Raw genomic sequence first — 24,014 nt, forward strand, 5'->3', positions numbered from 1 at the left:
TCTACCTCTGTTTTTTTATTTTTTTTCTCTAAACACTCTATTAAATATTCAAAATGTTCTTGCTGGTAGTGTGTTTTCTAAGCTTGAATTTGAATCAACCAGTTCACACAATAGAGTAAATGAGTGAATGGGCAGTTTGATTTTCTAGGATGATCCATTGTAAAACAAAATAGGACCCCCCCACACACACACAAAGTGTTTCATGGCTTAAGAAGAGAGAGCTATTTGTGACAGTATAAGGAGTATATGCTATAATAGAGTGTTTTCATCCCTGATTCTGTGGATGGTCCTGATGCAGGGAAAACAGTCCTCAGAAGAAATTCTCATTGAAAGGGAATAAGGGCCATTTTATGAGTATTAAAACCATTCAGTTCATAATAATTATTATTTTCCTGCTAAAAAGACAACATACCTATACCACAGCATGTAACCTCATTGTGACAATTTTGCCAAACTCAAATAGGACAGAACACTGCAAATATGTAGAAAAATCTTATTTCAAGACTGCAGTGACCCATGACGAGTTTCTAATATTCCTCTAAGATCTGTCTCTGGAGAATTCAAGGAAGAGCATCATGACCTCTGCACTTAAGGAAATGCCAAGTTTAACTTCCTCCTCTGAATTGTTTCCTGAGCTCCTTCATTATTTACGGAGATTCTTGAAGCACAAATAACTAGAGCTTATCAGGCAAAGGCAGAGCCCCGGAGACTTTTATCATTTTCTCTGCAATTTTAAATTTTCCTCTATAATGAGACAACATACCAAATGAAGCTAGACTCTTTAAAGGGAAATGAGGCAATTCAAATGTCAATTTTATTTAGTAATATATTGTAAAAATGAAACAGCATATCCAGCTGATTGACAAAATCCATCCAACTGTTATGGGCAAAACAAAACCATCTTAAGATGGACAGCTTTTAACTTACTTTTGCCTATAGACAACTATGTATATAGAGAGAAGGAAATTGAAGCAGTATGTGACATCTGGATTGTCCAACTGATAAAATTCAGAGAGAGAGAGAGAGAGAGAGAGAGAGCGCAAAAGCGTTAGAAACAAGCAAATCATAACATGTTTTCTCTCTTCTTCTTCAATGATACTTTTAACTTCTTCCACAGACTATCTTTTCTCTTCAGTTTCTTTTCCATCAGCGAGAGCATGGACTCCTTCTTGCGGATTTCCCTCACTAAGCCATGAAAAGCGTCATCAATGCAGAAGCGGAGGGCTGCAGATGTCTCAAAAAAAGCACAATTATACTCTCGGGCCAGACTCAAACCTTCTTCTGTAGATACCTATGGGGGAAAAGAAATAATATTAAAAAGAGAGGAAAGGGAGATTCATGTAGATTAACAATTGTGCTCTTCAAAAGGGAATGCCCTGTTGCAGAGGCAGGATGGGGTGGTGAGGGTTGGGATAGGGGTGGTGGGAGGGATACTGGGGTCATTGGTGGAAGAAGAATGGACACTGGTGGAGGGATGTAAACTGAATACAAACATGAAAGTTCAGAAAAAAAAAACTGTGTTCTTTCCCAGAGTCATGGGACTCAGCTATATGAGTGTGATGTAAAATGTGAGAATTTGTTTTGAAAAAAGTCTCCTGGAATATCAGATTTGAAAGATAGAAAGAAAAACCACAGTTCCAAAAAGGGCAACTGATTAGAACTGATTAAAAATGGGACAGAAAATTAGCTTTCTCCGGAGTTTGAAAATAACAGCATGGCTTTAGATGGAGAAAAAAAAACTCACTTTCAATTCTCAGCTTAATTAACTTTGCAATGTTATAATTTAATGACATTTACTTATTTAGGTTGGGAACAGACCCAGAGATACTCAGGGTACCATACTGAGTGCCAGTGATTAAACCTGAGTCAGCTACATGCAAGGCAAACGCCTTATCATTTGTATTATTTCTCCAGCCCCTATTAATTATATACCACAGTAATATTCTCTTCAGTCTCATTTTGCTCACTTGTAACATAGGACAGTAACATCAACTTAAAGATTATTAGGGCTAAATGAGATCTATAAAAGAAGAATTGAATTGGCCAAGCACATATCTAAAACTGTATTATTATTATTATTATTATGTAAAATTTGGAGATTTCTGTTAAGATAGATTTAGGGTGAATAAAGTAAAGCTTTCAAAAATACAGTAGTTAAAGATAACATAAAGTAAATGAGTTTTTTTAGAATTATTTTCAGAAAACCTTTTAATAAACACAAAACTTTCTGTGTTTTCTGTGGCAACATTTTATGATTGACTCTTGTTATTTTAATGAGTCCGTTAGAGATTATAGACTATGATTAGGGATTGTCTCATTTATCACCTCTTTTTTTTTTTTCTTTTTGGGTCACACCCAGCGATGCTCAGGGGTTACTCCTGGCCCTGCACTCAGGAATTACTCCTGGCAGTGCTTGGGGGACCATATGGGATGCCGGAGATCGAACCCGGGTCAGCCGCGTGCAAGGCAAACGCCCTACCCGCTGTGCTATTGCTCCGGCCCCTATCACCTCTTTAGTGTCTATAACAGAGCCTGGTGCCTAAATCATTATTAGAGGTATTAAAAAAGTCAAGAGGATTAGTAAAATTACCTGATATTAGTAAGTGAACATAAATAATGTGCAGCTATTTAAATGTATACATGTATATGTACATGTGTATAAATGTGTATAAATATATACAGTTATAAAATTATATCTATATGTATATAAATGTATGCATAATATATGTATATGTAATTTATATACATATATAATGTGTATGTACATAAATAAATTAGGCACAATACCAAAATTCATGCACATTTATAAAATTATATAAATTTTATGCCTATACATGTGTATATACACATATATACACATATATAATCCTGCCCAAACATTAGCTTCACATTAGTCTGCCAGATTATTCTTTCTGTTCTATGAAAGAATGAATGGGGTTGTCTTTACTCAGTAAACTTTGATTAAGCAAATTTTCTCATTTACCCATGTTGATCATATTGTAACTAAGAACTTTTATTCTCTTTGTAGCAGGAGCATAAAATACTCTTTCCTTACTGACTTACCATACCATCTTGGTAAGAATTGATTGATTCAAGCTGTGAAAACTAGTAAATCTGATTCTAAAGACAGATCCTTTTTGTACATGATAGATTAACCTCATCATGACTAGAGAGATTTGAGTAATTGTTGGAAGAAAGTTAAATTCATGTTAGACACAATACATTTGGATATTCTGCTTTTCATTCACAATGACTAACACACGACTCTTTTAGTTTATTCGTCTTTTAATATTCAAAATGAACTAACTATTGGTCTTCCCCATATCTATTTTAATGATACCCAGTGGCCAAAGATCTCACACACACTTGTCATGTGGGATGGTGAAAAGGAGATTAGCACCAAGTAACAAACAGCCTCAGGCACTTTAAATCTTTTTTCTTAATTAGATAAATATAGCACAGTATAAATCTGTGCTATATAGTATGAAGTTCTTTTCAATCTGTGGACATATGTACTAAATGGCATATACAAACATGTTCATCAGCACTATTAATAATAAGAAAACAAAAGCCACTCTTATTTTGTCAGTAAATTTGACATATAATTTGTTATACATTAATATAACAAATGCTATTTTAAATTAGAAAAATCCTACAAAAAGAAGTGTTCAGTGAAATAAATCAGATAGACAATAAAGTTTTTTATGGTGTTCTAGTCTTAGATTTCGTACAGCCTAAATAATATAACTTAGTATTCTATGTTTTACATGCATTTTCTTTTGTTTATACACTAATATACTATTTTTTAGAAAGTTTAAAGGTGAGAAATTACCCCCTAGTTTTAGAAGTTAGTATGATATTTTCTTTAAGAGGTAGACATAGGAGAGTATTCTGGGTGGTTTTAATTGCCTTCCTTGATCTATGTGGCAGTTCAAATGTGTTCACTTTGTGATCATTTGAAAAATTTTATACTTGTAGTTTGTATACTTTCTGATATGCCAATTAAAAATGATAACTATCCCAATTACACACATGAACTGTAACACAGAAACCATGCCACTAAATTTTGGAATATCACCTTATGCTATAGTATAGCAGATATCTGTAGTTGAATATTCCAATATCTATAATAAACAGGATTTATACAACTTTGAAGAATTCAACTAAATTTTAATTATTTTTCTCTCATAATTTATTGAAATGGGTCAGATTTTGCAAAAAAAATTTTGAGAAAAAGTTTTACTTTTCACATTGTAGATTCTGAAATCGAAAAACAGATTATGAACTTGAATTATGTCTTAAGCTAAAAATATCAATACTAAGATTTTAAGTCCTCCTTTGTTAAAACAGTTTTAATAAAAATGCATTCTCAGTCAAAGATATTTTGAATATAATGTCATAAAGGAGTACTGAGATATTAAAAATAGATAAAAATAAATAAATATTTAAATTTTTATTTTAAAAGAGGCAGGATGAATAGCAATGTGATTGGAATCACCCTGTTAAGTTTCTCTGTAAAGTAGTTACCTAGGGAATAGTAGTTAATGGTTTGGTTGAATATTAAAGTAGAGGAAATTGAGAAGAAGCATCAACACAAAATCTGAGTGGGCTTAATGTATTATTGGTGTAGCATTTCAATCAGTGATAAAATTCAGGTGCATTCAATTGTATGCTAACATTAAGTTGTCATATTAGATTATTTCTGATACAGGGAGATTATTTTCATCAGCACATTAGGTATATTTTTGGAGAAAATAGAAAGGGAATGAAGTTAATCTTAACTGAATCAATTTATGAAAACATATTTGAGAATTTTTTCTACACTTTGAATGTTCCCTAGTTATTAAATGGCAAAGATTGCCATTTACAAAATGGCAAAAATAAATCATTTAAAATACCAAGTTTCAGTTAGGACTTCAATGTTTCAATTATCTTCAGTGTAAAATTAGATAAAAACCCATGCAGAAATTCTTATGGCATTATGTACAGCACCTAGATGCTTTAGTAGCATATTTTCACATTTGCAGCAGGCAAAATTATATTTTACTTTGTAGTCACTCATTATTTTAGAAAATAATTTAAAACCATAAACTGTTCAAAACATAAGATATATGTGTATACATTCTTTGACTCCTATTTATAATATTCATGCTACTTAATTGAAGAACTGAAAAATTTTCACATCTGTTAAAACAGAGTGTAAATGAACACTAAACTATTAAAATCTTTCATCTATTTTTAAGAATATCAAAGTGAAAATAAACTTAAAAATTCAATGGATCATAAATCCTAAATTCAATAGAAAATTTAAAATGCAAAAATTATACAAATTTTTACATACTTTAATTTTTATGCTAGTATTGCTGTGGGCTGGAGCGACAGCGTTTGCCTTGCACGCAGCCGACCCGTGTTTGCTTCCTCCGCCCCTCTTGGAGAGACTGCCAAGCTACTGAGAGTCCCTTGCCCGAACAGCAGAGCCTGGCATGCTACCATGGCGTATTGGATATGCCAAAAACAGTAACAAGTCTCACAACAGAGACGTTACTGGTGCCTGATCAAGCAAATACATGAGCAACTGGGATGTCAGTGATGACAGTGTGATGATAAGTAATGCTTGCAAATTTGAAGATAATAAATATTGCAGCTTATTATATTTAAGTATCACTGTCACTGTATCATTGTCATCCCATTGCTCATTGATTTGCTCGAGTGGGCACCAGTAACGTCTCCATCAGGAGACTTGTTGTTACTGTTTTTTGCATATTGAATACGCCACGGGTAGCTTGCCAGGCTCTGCCGTGGCTTGCAGGGCTCTTTAAGAGGGGCGGAGGAATAGAACTCAGGTTGCTCAAGTGCTAAGCAAATGCCTTACCCGCTGTGCTATCGCTCCAGTATAAGTGGAAAAACTTCCATCCACTACTGGTATTGTGTGTGGCTGGTTCTATATCAAAATAACATTAGAAATAAATGCTGATTTCTATATTTATTATATTTAAGTAATATTTTTATTTCTTGTGTCTATATTCATGTTCAAAAACTGTATTAGCAAATTTTCTAGTAAGTCATCTCTAGTCAAACAAAATTTCAAAAAGAATTAAGTATTTTATATTATAAATAAGCATGCCTGTCTCCAAATGTAGTGTTGGAAGGAAATCAACTCTCTTTCTTTATCCAAATTAGGAGCTTCAAGTCCAAGAAAGATTCTTGAAAAGTTCCAACATTACACAAATAAAGCAACCATAAAGTCCTAAACCATTTCATCAAGTCTTATTTATAATATCTTTCTTTCTTTCTTTCTTTCTTTCTTTCTTTCTTTCTTTCTTTCTTTCTTTCTTTCTTTCTTTCTTTCTTTCTTTCTTTCTTTCTTTCTTTCTTTCTTTCTTTCTTTCTTTCTTTCTTACTTACTTTCTTCTTTCTCTCTTTTTCTCTCTTTCTTTCTCTCTCTTTCTTTGTTTCTCTTTTTTTCCCAAGTAACAGTTCTACATAACATTCTGTGCACTCCCTGAAAAACTATCTACCTTGTCACCATTATGTGTGGGGTTATGAGGCTACTGGGACCCAACCACAGACAGAGCCCATTCTAGTCCAGGCTCCTCTGACAGAGGATGTGGCAAATATGTTGGCCAATTAGATTCTCATTCCCACGAATTTGCTGACTCCAGGAGCTTCATCTCTCTTGGTATCATTTATATTTTTATCTGAGTTTAGCAAAAACAAATCAAATCATTGTAAAGGTATTCAGGGTAATGGTGTTTTCTAGTAACCTATTGTAATTGCTAACCTTGAATGAGGAGAGGTTGACAGAAAAATGACTGTGACTCTTGCGGGAAAAGCTATGCAAGCAAATTATCTTCGTGGTTAAGCCTACTGGGCACTGTTAAGCATGTATTGCTCAAAACAAACTCTGTTATATTTTAAGAGATATTTTAATGGCTTCTTCATCTGAGCTTTGACTTATTCTTTTCCTTAGAACCATTAGTTTTCATTATAAAGCCTGTGGCATTCAAAGTAACAGTAATACATTTCCTGGGATATTTAGGACCGACACTTCTCCTTTGTTAACTTGAAAGAAAAGCTACCTAGGTTGTTCACATTTTCCAGATTTTTAGATTTTCGATCAATAGATTAATTTTATTATGTTTAACAGTATGAGTAGCCTTACCGGTCATCTTGACCAGCTCCAGAGAAAGTGCTTTTACTTCATTTAATCTGACTTACATGACTTTTAAGAAATAATCATGGGGCTGGAGAGATAGCACAGCGGGTAGGGCGTTTGCCGTGCACGCGGCCGACCCGGGTTCAAATCCCAGTATCCCATATGGTCCCCTGAGCACAGCCAGGGGTAATTCCTGAGTGCAGAGCCAGGAGTAACCCCTGTGCGTTGCCAGGTGTGACCCAAAAAGCAAAAAAAAAAAAAAAAAAGAAATAATCATTATTAGAAGTTGCCTTTCATTTAGAGGTAAGTACGTAAGTGCCATCTCAGTCTTCTTACAGGGAAAACTGGAACAAAGATAAGCAATGGCAAAAATGCCCCATCTCAGGACATGACAAAGCAAATCTCCTCAGATCAAAGCTGGGACGAGTAGGAGGTCAGTTCTGTCTTGTTGCCTTTCCCAGGGGGGTTAAACAGGAAGTGTATTGCTTAACAGAGGTTTAAGTGGATAAGATCCAATAATACCTTTTTGACGGGCCCTCTAATGTTTAGGAGCATGCGTGTTGAAGCCTCCTTCCCTAAACTTGACAAGGAGCGATGTAAGTGTCACTCCGCATTTCTATGTGGTAGGGAAAAGTAGCAGCACTCTACCTTTCGCTGCAAGAGCACAGACAGCTGTGCCATCATTCTACCCAAAATGATCCCTGGAAATTTGCTTTATCCATTGGAGGATAAATGGGAATCAGTGTGGTGAAGAGTCAACTATATCAGTTTAATTGACTAATGGACAAAAATTATTTTCTGTATCCTAGAGTACCTTTTATACCATATAGTATTCTTCTACAGAAATTATTCCATTTGGAGCTCTTCCCATTTTTTTGTTTACCTTCTCTATGCCAGCCCATATCCCTTCCACACCTAAGCAAGTCTTCATAAACCATCCAATTCATCATCTTAGTGGCTCTTTTTCCCTTGTACATTACTATCAGCCAGGAGTTTATATTCTCTACAATTAAGTTGGTCTCTCCACAAAATGTTGTGGTAACTGAATGAAATCAAACATGTCACTTTTAGTGCACTTCCAACTTTGAAGATGGTGAATACTTACTTAATACATAAACTTGATCATGAGAATGCCATCCACAAAAAGTGTTATAAATTTAGAGTCATTTTAATGAATTTACCAAACTATAGTTCTGGAGGCCAGGATGACAAAATATTTATGTCATTTATGTCATTTTGCTGTGCCATAGCATGTCCCTTAAGAAGACATTTGAAAAGTATTTCCACACTGCATTAATGTTCAGAATCTCAACTTAGATTATTCAGACTCAATTTCTAGCTATACTGCTTTCTTGCTTTTGAGGAGTTACTTACCATTCTGTACTATCGTTTCCTCACCTGTAAATCCTACCTTGGATTTGTTAATGCAATATCATAAACTCTTCAGTGAAATGCAGTTAGCAAAGTTTGGGACATATTGTGTGTAATAAATTTTCCTAATGCCTGAAAATATCAGAGGAAATGTCTAGCTTATTTAGATTATATTTTAGCCATATATATTATATATTATCTTTCTCCTCATGATCATAAAACCCTAAGGCTGTGTGAGCTTTGTCTTTGTCCCCAAGCTCAACTACTACTCTCCTCTTTCTCATTTCACTCAGCCATTTAGTTGTATATGGCAATCTATTTGCCTTTAAGTATTTGCTCGGGTTGTTTCCCTTGCCTGGAATGTGAGACTAACCTGATCTCTTTATTGGCTGTTTTCTTTTCATTATATCCCAGCTTAAATATCATCTCCACTGAGATACCTTCCCTAGCTTCCCTAAGAAATATTCTACACATTCCCAGTCTGGCTCACCCATTGCTACCTTAATTTTTTTTTTTTTTGCTTCAATTTACTACTCTATAAAAATCATCTTAATAATTTTTTCCCAGGCACTGGAGCAATAACACAGAGGGTAGGGCATTTGCCTTGCATGTAGCCAACTCAGGTTCGATTCCCAGCATCCCATATGATCCCCTGAGCACTGCCAAGAGTAATTCCTGAGTGCATGGCTGGGTGTGACACAAAAAACCAAAAAAAAAAAAATGTTCCTATGTTTTTCTTCTTTCTTTACTACAGGGTCATGTTTATAAATGTTGTTGTTTCTTCAGACCCATATACCTGTCTTCAAAATAGGCTGCCACTTAATGGGAATCATTTAAAATTTCACTGTGGGAATATACGTTGGACTAAAGTAAATAAAAGAGCTAGTTGTCTGTTAGGCCATTGAAAAATAGGGTGGAAATTCCCACCATCATGTCATCATAACCAGATGGTGACTGGTACAGGTTACTGGAGTGGCATTTCTAAGCAGTGTGCAGCTCCTTGTTAGTGGTTGATGGATTCCTGAGAAAGGGAAAACTTCCTAAGAGACAAGCCATGGCACGGTAATAACTTACTTAGTTGATGGGAAGGAGCTGGGTATAGGAAAGCAGAAAGAAGTCCCCACAGTAGTAACCAAGTCTATGGCATAAGTAATCATGGCCCTCTAACTGGATCATGAGTAGTCATTGGTACTTATCCCAGAGCACATCGGGAGGGAAAGGAGAAATAAGGAGTACAATCAGAAGAGACTAGTGAATTTAAATACCTGATTGATTTAGATGCATGTAAAAGATTTTGCAGTCCAACAATGGAGTACTTATTTTTAAAAGCCTATGTTTGGCGTGCCTCCTCTATGAAAAGTTTTTGTCCCCTAATGTTCTGGAGAGAGAGAGAGATGGAGTAGACAGACAAGCAGAACATGATCAATGAAATGGCATATCCAGTCCTTCTGTGGCACAGGATGGTAATGACGCTAAGGTAAAGGATTTAGACTGCTTTGTGCAAGAGCCTTTTGAAGTCTCTTAAGGCATTGAGCTTTTCATCCAAGAAATTCTGCTCTGCTTGGGGGTGGGTGGGTGTTGCTATGGCAGCCAGTAGTTATCATGAGGGGGAAGAAGAGACAGTTATTTTGCTAACAGCAATCTATAGCTGCTCATTTGAAATTTTTTCCCTAGGGTCTTTACTTTTAAAGGATCTCGTTAAAATTATAAATCAATAAACTTAGGTGGTGCATAAAATATATATGGAGGAATATGCAATTCTAAATATTCTTGAATGCTTGTGCATGCCTAAGGGAGACTTGGTATACTTGGTTTAGTAAATAAATGTGTTTATTTCATTTATATTAAATGAATGATTCTCCTGACCCTTAAGGGAATTATTCTAAATAGCTAAAGGTTTTGGTGGATAAATTTTCAGATATTTTAATGCTCAATTTATCACGTTAGTACATTTTTATTTGGTAAAAATAGAAATAACTTATGTATTACTCTTAGAAAACTTATAACAATTATAATTAAGTAATAAATTGAAACACTGCATGGTGGTCCTCTGAAGAATATAAGGTCATGAGGTCAAGTAACTTTGCATTTCCAATAACTTCTCAGTGCTCTGCACAAGAACCATGCTAGTTAGCATCTTTCCTAGCACTTCAGTGGGTGGGTGAATAAATTGATAGAAAGGTTACTGATGAGGAACAAAGCAATTACTATAGCTAAGCTCGCCATGAAGTAAGTAGGGTACTCTGAAGCTCAAATCTCCCTGGGAGTGCAAAAGGTTTTAAGTCTTTTAATTAAAATGTCCAAGTAATTCATCTTGAGTGTCACAAATACCCTATTCCACATACTCCATATAGAACAGGTATACTGATGGACCACTTGAGAGACAAAAATGAGGGCAAGGTTGTGGAGTTTTTCTGACTGGGGCCAGCACTGACAGTGGTAGCTGACTCCAATGAGGCTCATAGGAATGTAAAGGTAGCCGAGTCCTTCTAAGCTCTCACATGTATGTGTCCTTTAGGATTACATTGGAAAAAATAATGACAGGAAAAGAGGGATGTGCCTGAACATAAGAAAGTTTATAGTGAAAGCAATGTCTTCCTATAATATTTAGATATTTTTCTAATACATACTTTGGCTTCGGAGCTAAGGACAGTTGAGTCCCTATGGACTTCAAGAGAATTTATTGTTTTTCCCCTAAAAAAATATTCTCTGGGGGCTGGAGTGATAGCACAGCGGGTAGGGCATTTGTCTTACATGCAGCCAACTCGGGTTCCATTCCCAGCATCCCATATGGTCCCCTGAGCACTGCCAGGACTAATTCCTGAGTGAAGAGCCAAGAGTAAGCCCTGTGCATCGCCGGGAGTGACCCAAAAAGAAAAAGAAAAAAAAAATTCTCTGGATTTGAGGACCATCTCAATTAAAAAGTACCCTTTTATGAAAGAGCTCAGCATTTGTTTTTTGCAAAGAGCTACCTTCAACTATTATATTATTTCATTTCCCTTCAAAACCAGGGACTCTGAGACCATCCCTTAAATCAGCAAGGAAAAATAAGCACCTCATTTTTTTGTTGAGTCTAGAATTTACAATTATGTAAATTTTCCATATGTATTTCAGTTGTCCTTTTTCACCTAATATTTCTTTCTGGACCAGCTTAATAATATGTAGAGGAAAGGAAAATTTTCCCATGCACACTTACAATTTAAGTTCTAATCACAGATTCTACAGAAGAAAAAATTAACCAGTCTCTTATTTTCTGGCCTTTCACACAGGTGTTTGGCATTATCAACAATGTTCAAGCCCCTGGTGGTTGGCACTATTAGTTTTCAGTCTTATTGAATGAAGCCTTGTCTTAAGACTATTAAAAATTATTTTACTTATTACTTATTGTCCTTTATTGCACATCATTTATTTCTTTGGGATCTTTATTTCTAAGATCTGTAGACATTTTAAAATCATTTTTAAATATTATCTTGCCCTTTTACTTCTTATCAATGAGGTAACAAATACATTAAAAAAGAGAGAATGTCTGTAACATCTGAGATTAGCACCTACATATAACAACAGATACCTGCCTTCTCCAGTCCCAGATGAAAGGGTTACTCATTCCATCAACTCTAAGATACCCCATAGGACTGGCTCCTCTAATGTACTTCAATTCTGTGCCATTAATTATTCCTCTCCATTCCACATATTCAGCATTCCTCTGTCAGAGTTCTACTTTTCTCCCCCTAAATATGTAATCAACATTTCTTGGGGGCTGGACTGATGATAGTAGAGCGGGTAGGGCTGCCTTGCATGCAGCCAACCTGAGTTCAATTCCTCCGTCCCTCTCTGAGAGCTTGGCAAGCTACCGAGAGTATCCCACCCACAAGGCAGAGCCTGGGAAGCTACCCTTGGCATATTCGATATGCCAAAAAACAGTAACAAGTCTCACAATAGAGTGTTGCTAGTGCCCGCTTGAGCAAATCGATGAACAACGGGATGACAGTGCTACAGTGCTACAGTGCTTGGAGATTACCACATCTAGACCCAGCGATATTTGGGTAGGCATGTGGGATGAGGGTTAAAACTAAGAATTTCACACATATCATGTATCTTTTATACCTTTTGAACTATCTCCCTAACTGTATTACTAATACCTTAATTATTAAATTGCATACTTATGCACATTCTTCTGTGAAATAACACCCATTATGAAATATTTTGACATTATTCAGAAGTTAAACTTGTTCTCATCCTCATCATAATCTGCAGTACACATTATTTATTTTATATATTATAAACTTTGCAAAAATCCTAAATGTTTAAAATTGTATAGTTCTTCGATGTTACAACTGGAAATTTTAAGAAGAATATTCTTTATAGCATCATGTGTGCCCAAACACCAGACTGTCTCTCAATGTGTTCATAAACTTGATCTCCTTTTGAACTTGTTTCCTTTCCATGTCCTGAGTCTTTCCTGTCCAACCAAAGGGCCTCTTTGGAATATCCAAGGAACCATAAAAGTTCTTGATTGGGAAGAACTAATCAAGAACACAATAAATCTTGGGCTTTATTATGTTCAGTGAATAAGTGCTCCTTGATTCATATCGTAATGGAAACAAAATTCAGAGTAGAAATGTCATGAAGAAAATCAGAATGGAGATGCTGAGGAAATTAGAGGTTATTGCCATTATCCTTTAGGGATCAGCAATTATACAGGGCTTAGTTTTGATTATAGATCTTTAGCTGAATTAAATTCAAATTTATAGTTTTAAACAACTTGGTTAAAAAAAATTAAAAAGATCTGGTGAGATTAGTCCTGGGTTAAATATGGCTCTTATTTTGTATTGTCTGGTGTGATCTATGAACACAGCGCCTAGAGTAAACCCTGAGCACTGCACCCCAGATCCCTTCCCCCCTGAAACAAGAGCAAAAAAAAAAAAAGATTTGCAACATGCACTTGTCTAAAGAAGAATGCAGATGGCCAGCAGGTAAAGAAAAAATGTATTCTCTTTAGATTAGGAAGATTCAAATCAAATAAAAAAATACATATCCCTTTACCCTGGAAAAATGACTATTATCCTAAAGACAAGAAACAAGACATATTAGAGGAGCCATAGAGGGATGAGGCATTTGAACTCTCCATGCCTGTGTGCAGGTATGGAGAATTCTTCTAAAAATTAAAATAAATCCCATTGATTTAAGTAGAAACTATACTACTTCTGGGAATTTATCTGGAGTATTAAAATTAAGTTGAAGAGGTATTTGCATTCCCATGTTCATTGTATATCATTTACAATAACCAAGAGCAGGAAAAATGGAATCCTTAAAAGAATAGATAAAGATGTTATTTATGCACAAGAGAATGCTATTGGGTGATTAAAATGATGACATCAGGGCCAGGTGAGTAGATAAGATAAGGTTCTTGCCTTGCGTGTGACTGGCTTGGTGTTGATTCCTGGCACCCCATAGATATACTGACAGGAGTGATCCCTCAACACCCCTAACATGCTCCACCCAAAAATAGAAAAATAAAAAAAAATCCTGATGATATCTTGACATTTTGTTATTTGTAACAACTTCATTAGACCTACAATTTATTATGCTTAAAAAATAAAAGAAAGACCGACACTTTGTAGTTTCATTCACATGTGGTATACAAAGATAAAACACAAATAAAAGACATAAAGCAGATGTAAACTTTTAGATAACAGCAATGAGTGGTTATCAGAGAAGAAAAAAAGAAGAGGGTACGTGAACTGGGTAGAAGAGATCAGTTGTATCATGCAGATTAGAATTGGATTTTCAGTACTAAGTTTACTGTAGCATAAATATACATTTATTTGCAGTCCTACACACCTTAAATTTGTATACTGTAATATCACTTTAATGGAAAGTCATACACACAAACCTAAATTTATTTTCTAATACACTGTATTTGTGAAAGTTCCATACCCATTGAATTTGGAAGATGTTTTACGTAGATTCAAATGGCTGCACAGATGACAGGTTTTGGGTTTCACTCGGGCCCTAGAGACTCCTTCCATTTGTTGCTTCCAAAGCCCAGTTGCCCGATTCCGCCCCAGGTGAACAATGTGACTCGCCTGTGTGCCCAGGCACCCAGCCTGCCAGTGCAGCGAGAGCACCCCTGACAAGTCTGTTAAGAAGCAGTGGTCTGAAACTGCATCCTCAGTCAGTGACCCCTGTTTATTCTTCTCGGTTCTGGTCATGTCAGCGTACGTGGCCCATGACACTATCACTGCAAGTACTTGGCAGCTAGCTGACATTATCTACGCTCTGTCCTCTGCAAAGCTTCGGAGAACCATCTGCTTCCAGTCACCACAGCAGGTCTCACAAAAATACAGGCGGGAAGAGGATCCTATTTAAGAAGGTGGTTTCGGAGACCTGGAGGCCTGTGTTCTAATTCTTTCTCTGCCACTTCGCATTTTAGTGAAGTGCTTAGCCTTTTAAATACTAATTTTATCTTAAATAGAGTTAATAAGAGATGTAAACAATAGACTGACGTATATCGCTTAATGCCGATTCAGTATTGAATGCACTGTAATTTGGACTTGTTTATTTTAATGTAGATTACGGACTTCTTTTCACTTAAAACATATCATGCAGTGCTAATGTGTCAGAAATTTCATGCTTCTTAGTGACCTCTGAAAAATGGAGTATTGAACTTTAGTCTGAGTATTTCTCAGAGCTGATTCTGTTGCAACATCTGCATCTATCCTCAGAACGATTTAGTTCTCCTTTGGGCATATTTTCTTAAATGTCTCATCAAAACATTTTGCTAGTACCACAGTCATTTTTTTCTTTTCTTTATCCTTCTTCCAAAAGCATCCACAGTTTTGTTTAATCCATGGAAGGTAGATCAACTCTTTCCATTTAGTCTGCTGAAAGACCTGGAGACAGTTTTAGCGCCCCATTTTTATGTTTAATTTATTTTTCTCTTTCATAGTCTGCAAAATTTTTGTTTGCCCCCATTTGTCTGTTTCATTTGTTTTTACCTTTCCTCCTCCCATTCATGTTTTATTTTCAGCAGTCAATATTCTCTGAATGCCTACGTGTCCTAAAAATAATTCCCAGACTGTTTCATGAAGTATTTGTGGAATCCCAAGACTAGGTGTGATTTCTCACTTCATTTTAAAATGTCTAGGTTCTTGTCATTCAGTTTTTATTATTTGGCAGCGCAGGGTCCCAGCAATGCTTGGGGACCAAGGACCATCCTCCAAATTGTCAAACTGGTCCAATGGCTTAATGCTCAGATTGGTGATTCAATGTTGCCCATGCTGGTAACCCTGGTGTTATCTGAGGACCAAGTGAACCAAGAAAAAAGACTTGAGTCCCAGAACATGCAAGGCATGTACTGAGCAATCATCTTGCTCCCTAACTGTTTTTTTTTCCTAATTGAAAATAATACATTTAAAAAATATTTGTTATCTCCCAACGGGTGCTCAGAGTACCATAAAACTTCTACCAGTGATTCTTGGACAACTGGACAGATCTAACCTAGGTCAGTGGCATGCAAGCCATGTATCTTAACCCCTGTACTCTCTCTCAAACTTTAATTTTCCTGCATTGTTTCATGGTATGCCAGCTGTCTTTTGCCACTGTTTTCTTAAATAATAAAATCAAATAAAATTTATATCTGGCTCTGGTTATTTCCTACAATGACTGAACAGTTTTTGGGTAGTCCTTACTTCCTCCCAAATGAATGCAACTTCTGCGTTAGAAATCCATGTTTTCATGGTTTATTTCTCTGTTATAATTGGGCAATCAACACAACTCATATTTACTCTTGCCATTAGATCTTGGTATTTTACCGTTCTGTGTAATTTAATGCAGCTTTATGGTATCTTTAACCACTTCGAATCTGTGTAAGTAAAAGTGGTGCTATGTCAAACTGAACCATGAAATCATGGAACCATATAATTATAGATGTCTGTGTTGTAAGGGATCGCCAACAGAATTGCTTTTGAAGCGGTCCTGTTAGGTATACAGACATTTTGATTGACACTTCCACTGATTATTTTTATTCTCATAGGAAAATTCAGGACATGTCACTGAATAAAGCTCAATAATATTAAAAGAAAATACTCGCCTGAGATTTTATATTTGTTATCCTTATTCTGAACTTCTAAAGAACATTCCAAACAGTTCTGCCTCCTATATGGTAACTCTTTTAATACTAGAAAACATGGGAGTTATCTACACTCACAGCTTTACCATCCATTCCATTCCAAAAATGGTACTCTTCAGAAGATTTTTTATCTTCAATATCTTAAGGTGAAAAAAATTCTAAGATAAAACAAAGAAGCGCTTAGTTGCATTTTTCTTTGTTCTGATAGAGTAATATGAGATCAGAATAAAATCTGTCTCTAAAATATATTAAAAACAGCCACAGGGACCGGACGGACTGGCAGTACAGCAGACTGGGTGCTTGGCTTGCATTCACCTGACTTCAACTTGACCCTCAGAATCCCATATTGTCTTCTGTGCAACTCCAGGTGCAACTTCTGAGCACAAATCTGGAAGCAATTCCTGAGCACAGATCTTGGAGCAATTTTCGAGCACTGTTGGTGCATTGCCCCTAGATAAATAGACAGCAACTATAAAACTTCTGTTGTAAGATCATGACTTTTCATAACCAAGAAGATGCATAGCCACACCAAACAATAAAAGTGTTTTAATCTAATTTTGCTGGTAAGCCTCTAAAACAGGTAGATGTTTAAGTCACTATGTGTCTTACATAGACCAGAAAATATTTAGGGCACAGAAAAAGAGCAATCTTTCACTAATATTATTAGCATTATATACTTCTTAGAAAAAATACTTTCTCAACAACCTCAAATACACTTTTTCCAGTTTAGCCTCAGCAACACTACAAATATTTTAAAATTTCTAATAAACCAACACACCATGTGTACTAAACTTGAAACATCTAGGTGAAAATGGGCAATATGCCTTTCATTATTTCATGTATCTAAGATGGATAGTTCTAAATGAACAAGGAAAGGAAAAGGCAATCTGGATAAACTGAATTTTGATCTGTGAAAAGGGAATGTTTGACCATGAGTTTCCTACTAAAAGACATGATTTAAGTTTGTGTTTTTCAAGGCAATGATTCAATGATTCAGGTAGATTGATTGGGTGAGGGGGGTGCATTTCTAGAAAGATAGATTAGAAATGACATGAAAATAACCACAGGTAGTCGAATCTACTAAAAAGAGACAGCAGAATGATCCTAAAGCAAAAGGACAGAAATATTTTTTCTTCTCAACAAAGTGACAAAGTCTTCTAAATCCACAGTTCTAGGTTAGGATTGAACATGCTATGATAGCCAAGACTTCCTCCAGGTAGAACCCCAAGTATGTCGGGGCCTAGAGCTGAGGTCAATGAGGATATAGAGTGATACCCATAATAGTGATCTCTCTGACACATAATGGCAATACTGTTTTGGTCACCAATGTAACTAGATGTTAAAGGACTGGGTAATATCTTAGATTATATCCACTCTGATTTTTGAAGATTTCTCAAATTTGTTATTCTTACCTCTTCTGCTATATTCCTGCTTGCATTTTCTTTTATGTATCTTTTTAGGAGTAGTCAAGAATTCACCTATTTTCTAACATGCTTTCCCTAGCCACTCATGTAAACCATGCATTAAAACTAGAATTTTTCAAAATGTACTCTTGTCTCTATCTGGGTAGACTTGCCTGGAATATATAACTTTTCATATTGATTAAATGCCAATGTTTTTGAATCATTATCCTCACCCATACCATATGTCTTCCCAGGTACCTTTTGGATGAGAAGCAATTTTTCCTCATAAATAAAAAAATCTTTTGTTGGTGGTGGTGGAGGTGGAGGGTTGTTTCAAAGCCTGACCACACCACAGATGTTCTCAAGGATTACTCCTGACTCTGTTCAGAGACAACTCCTGGTGGTACTTTGGGAAGCATATGCAGTGCCAAAATCAAACTGGGGTTGGCTGTTTGCAAGGCAAGTTTTTTATTCCGTATGCTATCTCTCTGGACCTAACTAGTACTTCGAAAGTTAAAATTGATTATGTTTATTTTGTATTCTAAGAATGTAATCACAATTGAGATTTGATATTTGTGGAATGAGTTGGATATATAAAATTGCATCTTTATAAAAGCACTAATAATTACCCTCTCATCTGATGATCTGTGTAATAGAATAGTAAGTTTTCCCGCTAATCTTATTTCATTTGTATGTACCACCTCAGAGAAGGCTGACTATTAACACAGATGATTAAAATAAAAGTCCACTTACCAAACTAATTGGGGATGCAGCCCTTTAGTTTATAGTGTTTACGTGCTAGTTGATCTGGGAAATCTGAGTCTCTTAATCTAGTTATCTTAAAAAGTCATTATTGCTTTAATATTTAAGAGCCCTCAGTCTATACTTCATCAGAGTATTTCCCAGAGCCTATATTTTCTTCTCAATGGGGGCTTGGACTATCCATTAATTTTGCCATTAGTTCCTGGATCTAATTCTTGGAATGCATAATGAATGCATTTGCAAATTAGTGGGGTGAATATTTTGCAATTATGAAAGCAATTAATATTTTGTTTGTGGCAGAGGAAAAAATTTTTTAATTGGCATTCAAGAACAAAAAGTGTGCCTGTGCTAAGCTATATCTACATGTATAAAGTATAATTTCTTAAAAGCAGTGTGAATACTCCATTCATGGCCAATTTAAATACAATAACCTTAACTTAGAAAAATGTCTTTATCTTCCCTAAAAAACAGTTGGCCTACAGTCTGTCCTTTTGAAAGAGGAAATATGTATGTCTCCATAGGTGTTTTAGAACATTAAAATTCTGTTGTGGCTTTTGTAAACCTCCCTTGGAAAATTACAAGTGAGATTAAAAGGAACTTGGACAGCCTGGGGAGGAATTGATAGATGACCTGCCATATTTAAGACAGCTGGCTCTCTGCTAAGGTCAGCCCGCACATACTGAGAGGACAAAAGCAAAACAAGGTCTAGGGCAAGTAGGAGGCTGGAGGAATAATGGGTGTTCACATCAGTGATCACCAGCTCTGGCTTAAGGGGAAAGACAATTATTTTATGAATGTGTCTGTAGACATAAGTGTTTACGGGCATCTTTATTATTCATAGAGACAAATAAAATATGCACATATATATTGTCTAAAAATATTTCTTATACCCATGTATGATGTCATACCTAGTGTCTACATATTCCCTACAAATATATGTAGCAGTATCACAGTCGTTCAGTTGTTCATCGATTTGCTCGAGCGGGCACCAGCAACATCTCCATTGTGAGACTTGTTGTTACTGTTTTTGGCATACCAATATGCCACGGGTAACTTGCCAGGTTCTGCTGTGAGGGCGGGATACTCTTGGTAGCTTGCTGGGCTCTCTGAGAGGGACGGAGGAATTTAACTCAGGCCGATCACGTGCAAGGCAAACACCCTACCTGCTGTGATATCGCTTCAGCCCATATAATAAATATATATAACGTCTTGGCTTAATTATTATACAATATATATGTATACACACATATATCATGTCCTTTTGATTTGGAGGCCACATCTGGAACTTCTAAGAAATTAACCCCAGCGAGTTCAGAGGAAACTATGAGGTTCTGGAATTCGAACCTGGGTCAGCAACTTTTAAGGCAAGTAAGTGCCCTACCTGCTGACTTATCTCTCTGGTCCCCATGTCCAACTCCTAAATGAGATTTATGCTATTCTCTTATGAATAGAGGTTTTTGCATATTTACCTTTCTGCCTAAGATTGTCAGAATGATAGTGAGGTAAGTCCAACACAGATTTTGATGGGAAGATACTAGCAACAATGTTTTCTAAATCTGGAAAACAAGTGTTAGTGTCCAGATATCCTGGAAACACATTGCCCCCTGAGTGCCTAACCCCGTCAACCACCAGTCATTTGAAGTTCAAGCTTCCATGAATACTTGATCCTGGGTACAGGTGAAATGATCATTCTTCAGAAATTCTGTGCACAAACATGGGCCAGAGTTCAGTGGAAGCTAGCCTAGTTAGTCACCAAAGGGGAGTAAGGTTTTTTTCAATGGCTTCCAAACTTCACTTTAATTAAAGGAGCAAAGAAATGAATTTTGGGGGCCAGAGAGAGATACAAAAGGTATGATACTTGCCCTTCATAAGGCCTGCGAGAGCCAGGAGTAAGTCCTGAGCATCACTGGGTTAGCCCATACCCACCCCCTCCACACACACACACACACACACACACACACACACACACACACACGAAAGAAAGAAAGAAAGAAATTGTGGAAGATAGTAGAGTTAAAATTTAGAACTCTGACTTGATTGCATTGTTCCTCTAACAATATTTATTACGTAATTCACTGTTTCCAAGAATATAGATTCCCATATTTCTGTGTTTTGTTGATATTGCTTAGTTTTGCTTATACACCATACCCTGCAGTGCTCAGAGGACCATATGCAGTGTCAAGAAGTCAGGGATCAAACTGGACTTGGCCATTTGCAAGCCAAATACCTTACATCCCTGCACTCTCTTCAGATCAAGGAGGGTTTTACATTTGTTTTAAATTGAAGATGAGGAGGGGTTCTTCAGGCACTTCAGTGATAGACATATATTATTTTTTGCCTGCTCAGAATAACTTATGCCTTCTTTAAGGGTATCCTAATTTTCTATGGAACAATTACTGCCTCTGTTTCTGATAGTTTTAATTAAATTTATTTTATGTTTTGCTCTAAGGGTGGTAAGAGTTCCTAGATCTGGCTATTTGAGAACTGAAGATCAATTCACATTTTTTTGGGGTGAGATTTAGTGTGGCCAGGGAAAGATTAATGGCTTCTCTTCTAACAAATTTTAATAACCACATAATTATAAGTGAATTTTTTAAGGCACACCTAAAGGAACACTTGTGAAGTGTAAATGTCTATGAAAAGATAAAGTGAATAGAGGGATAAGATACAATAATGCATAAAGATGAAATGCATAAAGACTATAATATTGTTAGAGCTGAATCAAACTGAATTGTATTTCCCAGTTACACCAAGTAATAAATACAGTTTTGTGTGTATTTTGTTGTTTAACCTAGTATGTATGGAGTTACATAAGAAGGGAATGTGTTCTGACTGATACAATTGTCAATTTTTAATTTCAACAAGTGTTATCCTATGGTGTAAAGCACTGGCTGATATTCCTTTCTAGTCTCCTGGGGTTACCAATGACACCAGAAATTGCTGTGGAAAGAGCCTGTAGTTGGAAACAAAGAAAATAAATTTTAAATCACCAGGTTCAAAAGGAGAATGATTTCTGGTGTCAGATATTTATATATTTTGCATCACATTTCAAGGACTTGTTATTGCCTTGCTCCAGATATATTTTAACATAGGCTGAAATGAAAAAAGAATTGTTTTCTTGTCACAGAAGAAATTATTGAGCAAAGCACTATCTGTTCCTTTCTCTCTGAATCTCATGTTATTTAGAGAGCCGCATTGTGACTGTTTGCAAAATACAAATGTACCTATAATATGACAGGCTAGTTCGAAACTGTGCTTTCTGGACGTTAGGATGTGTCCGCATGCTCAGAGGGCTTGTTTCATGGGATATAGAGAAGAATTCTCCCTTTCTGAAGAAAAGGATGAGGAATACTCTATGTTGAAGGAAATCCAATACTGATATTCCATAGATCCAAGAAGCCATCACTGAAATTGCAGGCTTACTTGTGGCTTTGGAAAGAGAAGGCAATTTCTGAATGATCTTTCAGACTGTTCAAGAAAGCTAGGTATCTCTGTCTAAGAGATAGAGAAATCACAGGATAAGAAACCTAAGTGAACTAATCTATGTTTTCTCATCTATGATAATAGTCTCAGACTTTTTGGGTACTGAAACCCACGAGGAGCACAGCTTGCTCAGCTCATTGGCACTGCACAAGTCAACCTCCATAGTGACCAGTTCTATATAGCTAGAAGCAGACGCTAAACTTGTTCTTTATTTCTCTCCCTGTCACTGTCACTGTCATCTCGTTGTTCATTGATTTACTCGAACGGGTACCAGTAACGTCTCTATTACAATCGGCCCTGAGATTGTAGCAGCCTCTCCTTATTCATCTTTCCCAATGATTGGAGGCTCTTTTAGGGTCAGGGGAATGAGACATATTGTTATTGTTTTTGGCATATTGAATACACCACGGGTAGCTTGCCAGGCTCTGCTGTGCGGGTGGGATACTCTCAGTAGCTTGCTGGGCTCTCCAAGAGGTATGTATATATCTTTTACTGTATTGGAGATATGAATACACCATGGGGAGCTTACAAGGCTCCCCCATGGGGCAATAGACTCTCAGTAGTTTGTCCGGTTCTCTAAGAGGGAGAACAAGGCTATTAGACCACACTTCTGGGTGCGTGGTTTTATAGTCTCTGGATGTTGGCTCTTGGTGGGATTACATGGTGCTGGGGGCAGTTTGTGTGTGTGGCTGCCAAGCTACCGGAGGTGGAGAAGGCCCAGTCCCAATCCGTGCAGACTTGGTGATCTCAGCCCCGGGTCCTGAACACCTGGTTTCCTCTTCCATTTCTCTGCCTACTAGTCAAAAATGTTCACTTAACTCCTGCAGTGAGAAATATTGCTGGACAAAGGAAGAGAGGGGGAGTCAGGTGAATTATAATTCCCTTCATTTGGCAAAGCCCCATGTTATGCCCGTGCTCCTCAGTTCAAGTTTTATTTGTGTGAATGGGGATCCCTAAGCAATGTTGCCCCACCGGCAATCTTTACCCAAACTGGCCAGAAGTTCAGTGCAAAGGCCTGAGCAGACAGTGCTGCTCGGGTACGGTTATGCCAGGATAGTCCCAGGAGTTTCCAGGGTCACACTCGGTAGAACACAGAGGACTCTGCAGGGCACAAACTAAACCTGGTGGGGCATGTGCTCTAATCACTGTATTATCGCCTGTGTCCTCAGTCCAAATTCTTGGAGATGTGAATTTTAGCTGAACTGTGACAAGCACATGGATTTGGTTAAACGTTTATCTGAAAAGCGACCATAAGCTGAACTGAATATAAAGTTAGAAAACAGAATTGACATTTTTAGAAGGGATCAAAACAGAATTGACATTTTTAAAAGGGATCAAGATACTGTTAATATTAGATTTCTTACCTTCCCCTGCCAAATCATGATGGGTAGATAGTTTTAGAAGGAAAATAGATTTCATTTATTGTTCCTAGTTAAAACGGCTAAGTACAACTTAAAATCCAAGTTCGGAAGTGATAATGACAAGAGGGAGGCAAGGGAATAGTGGGGAATGGAGTGGATACTTGATCCATTCTTACTGTAACTTCATTAAATAAATTTTAAAAGTGAAAAATGAAGAGGAAGAAAATACTATCCAAATAAAACATAGCATTTTCATTCAGGGGAAATTTGGAAAAAAAATTGTATTATTTCATGGCATAATAATATAGATTTTGTAATAGATTGATATTTGGAAACATAATCTCCTT

General features: G+C 36.5%; 1 protein-coding gene across 1 annotated transcript in view; it reads right to left on the minus strand.

Moving 5' to 3' along the window:
* Nucleotides 1–792: 792 nt before the first annotated feature.
* The window catches only part of RIT2 (Ras like without CAAX 2), a 344,914-nt gene continuing 321,692 nt past the window's right edge, over nucleotides 793–24,014 (minus strand). The window contains exon 5 of the mRNA XM_004606093.2: nucleotides 793–1,291. Coding sequence (XP_004606150.1) covers nucleotides 1,064–1,291 — 228 coding nt within the window. The 3' untranslated portion in view covers nucleotides 793–1,063. The remainder of the gene's footprint in view (nucleotides 1,292–24,014) is intronic.

Source organism: Sorex araneus, chromosome 2, assembly GCF_027595985.1.
Source record: "Sorex araneus isolate mSorAra2 chromosome 2, mSorAra2.pri, whole genome shotgun sequence".
Lineage (NCBI taxonomy): Eukaryota > Metazoa > Chordata > Mammalia > Eulipotyphla > Soricidae > Sorex > Sorex araneus.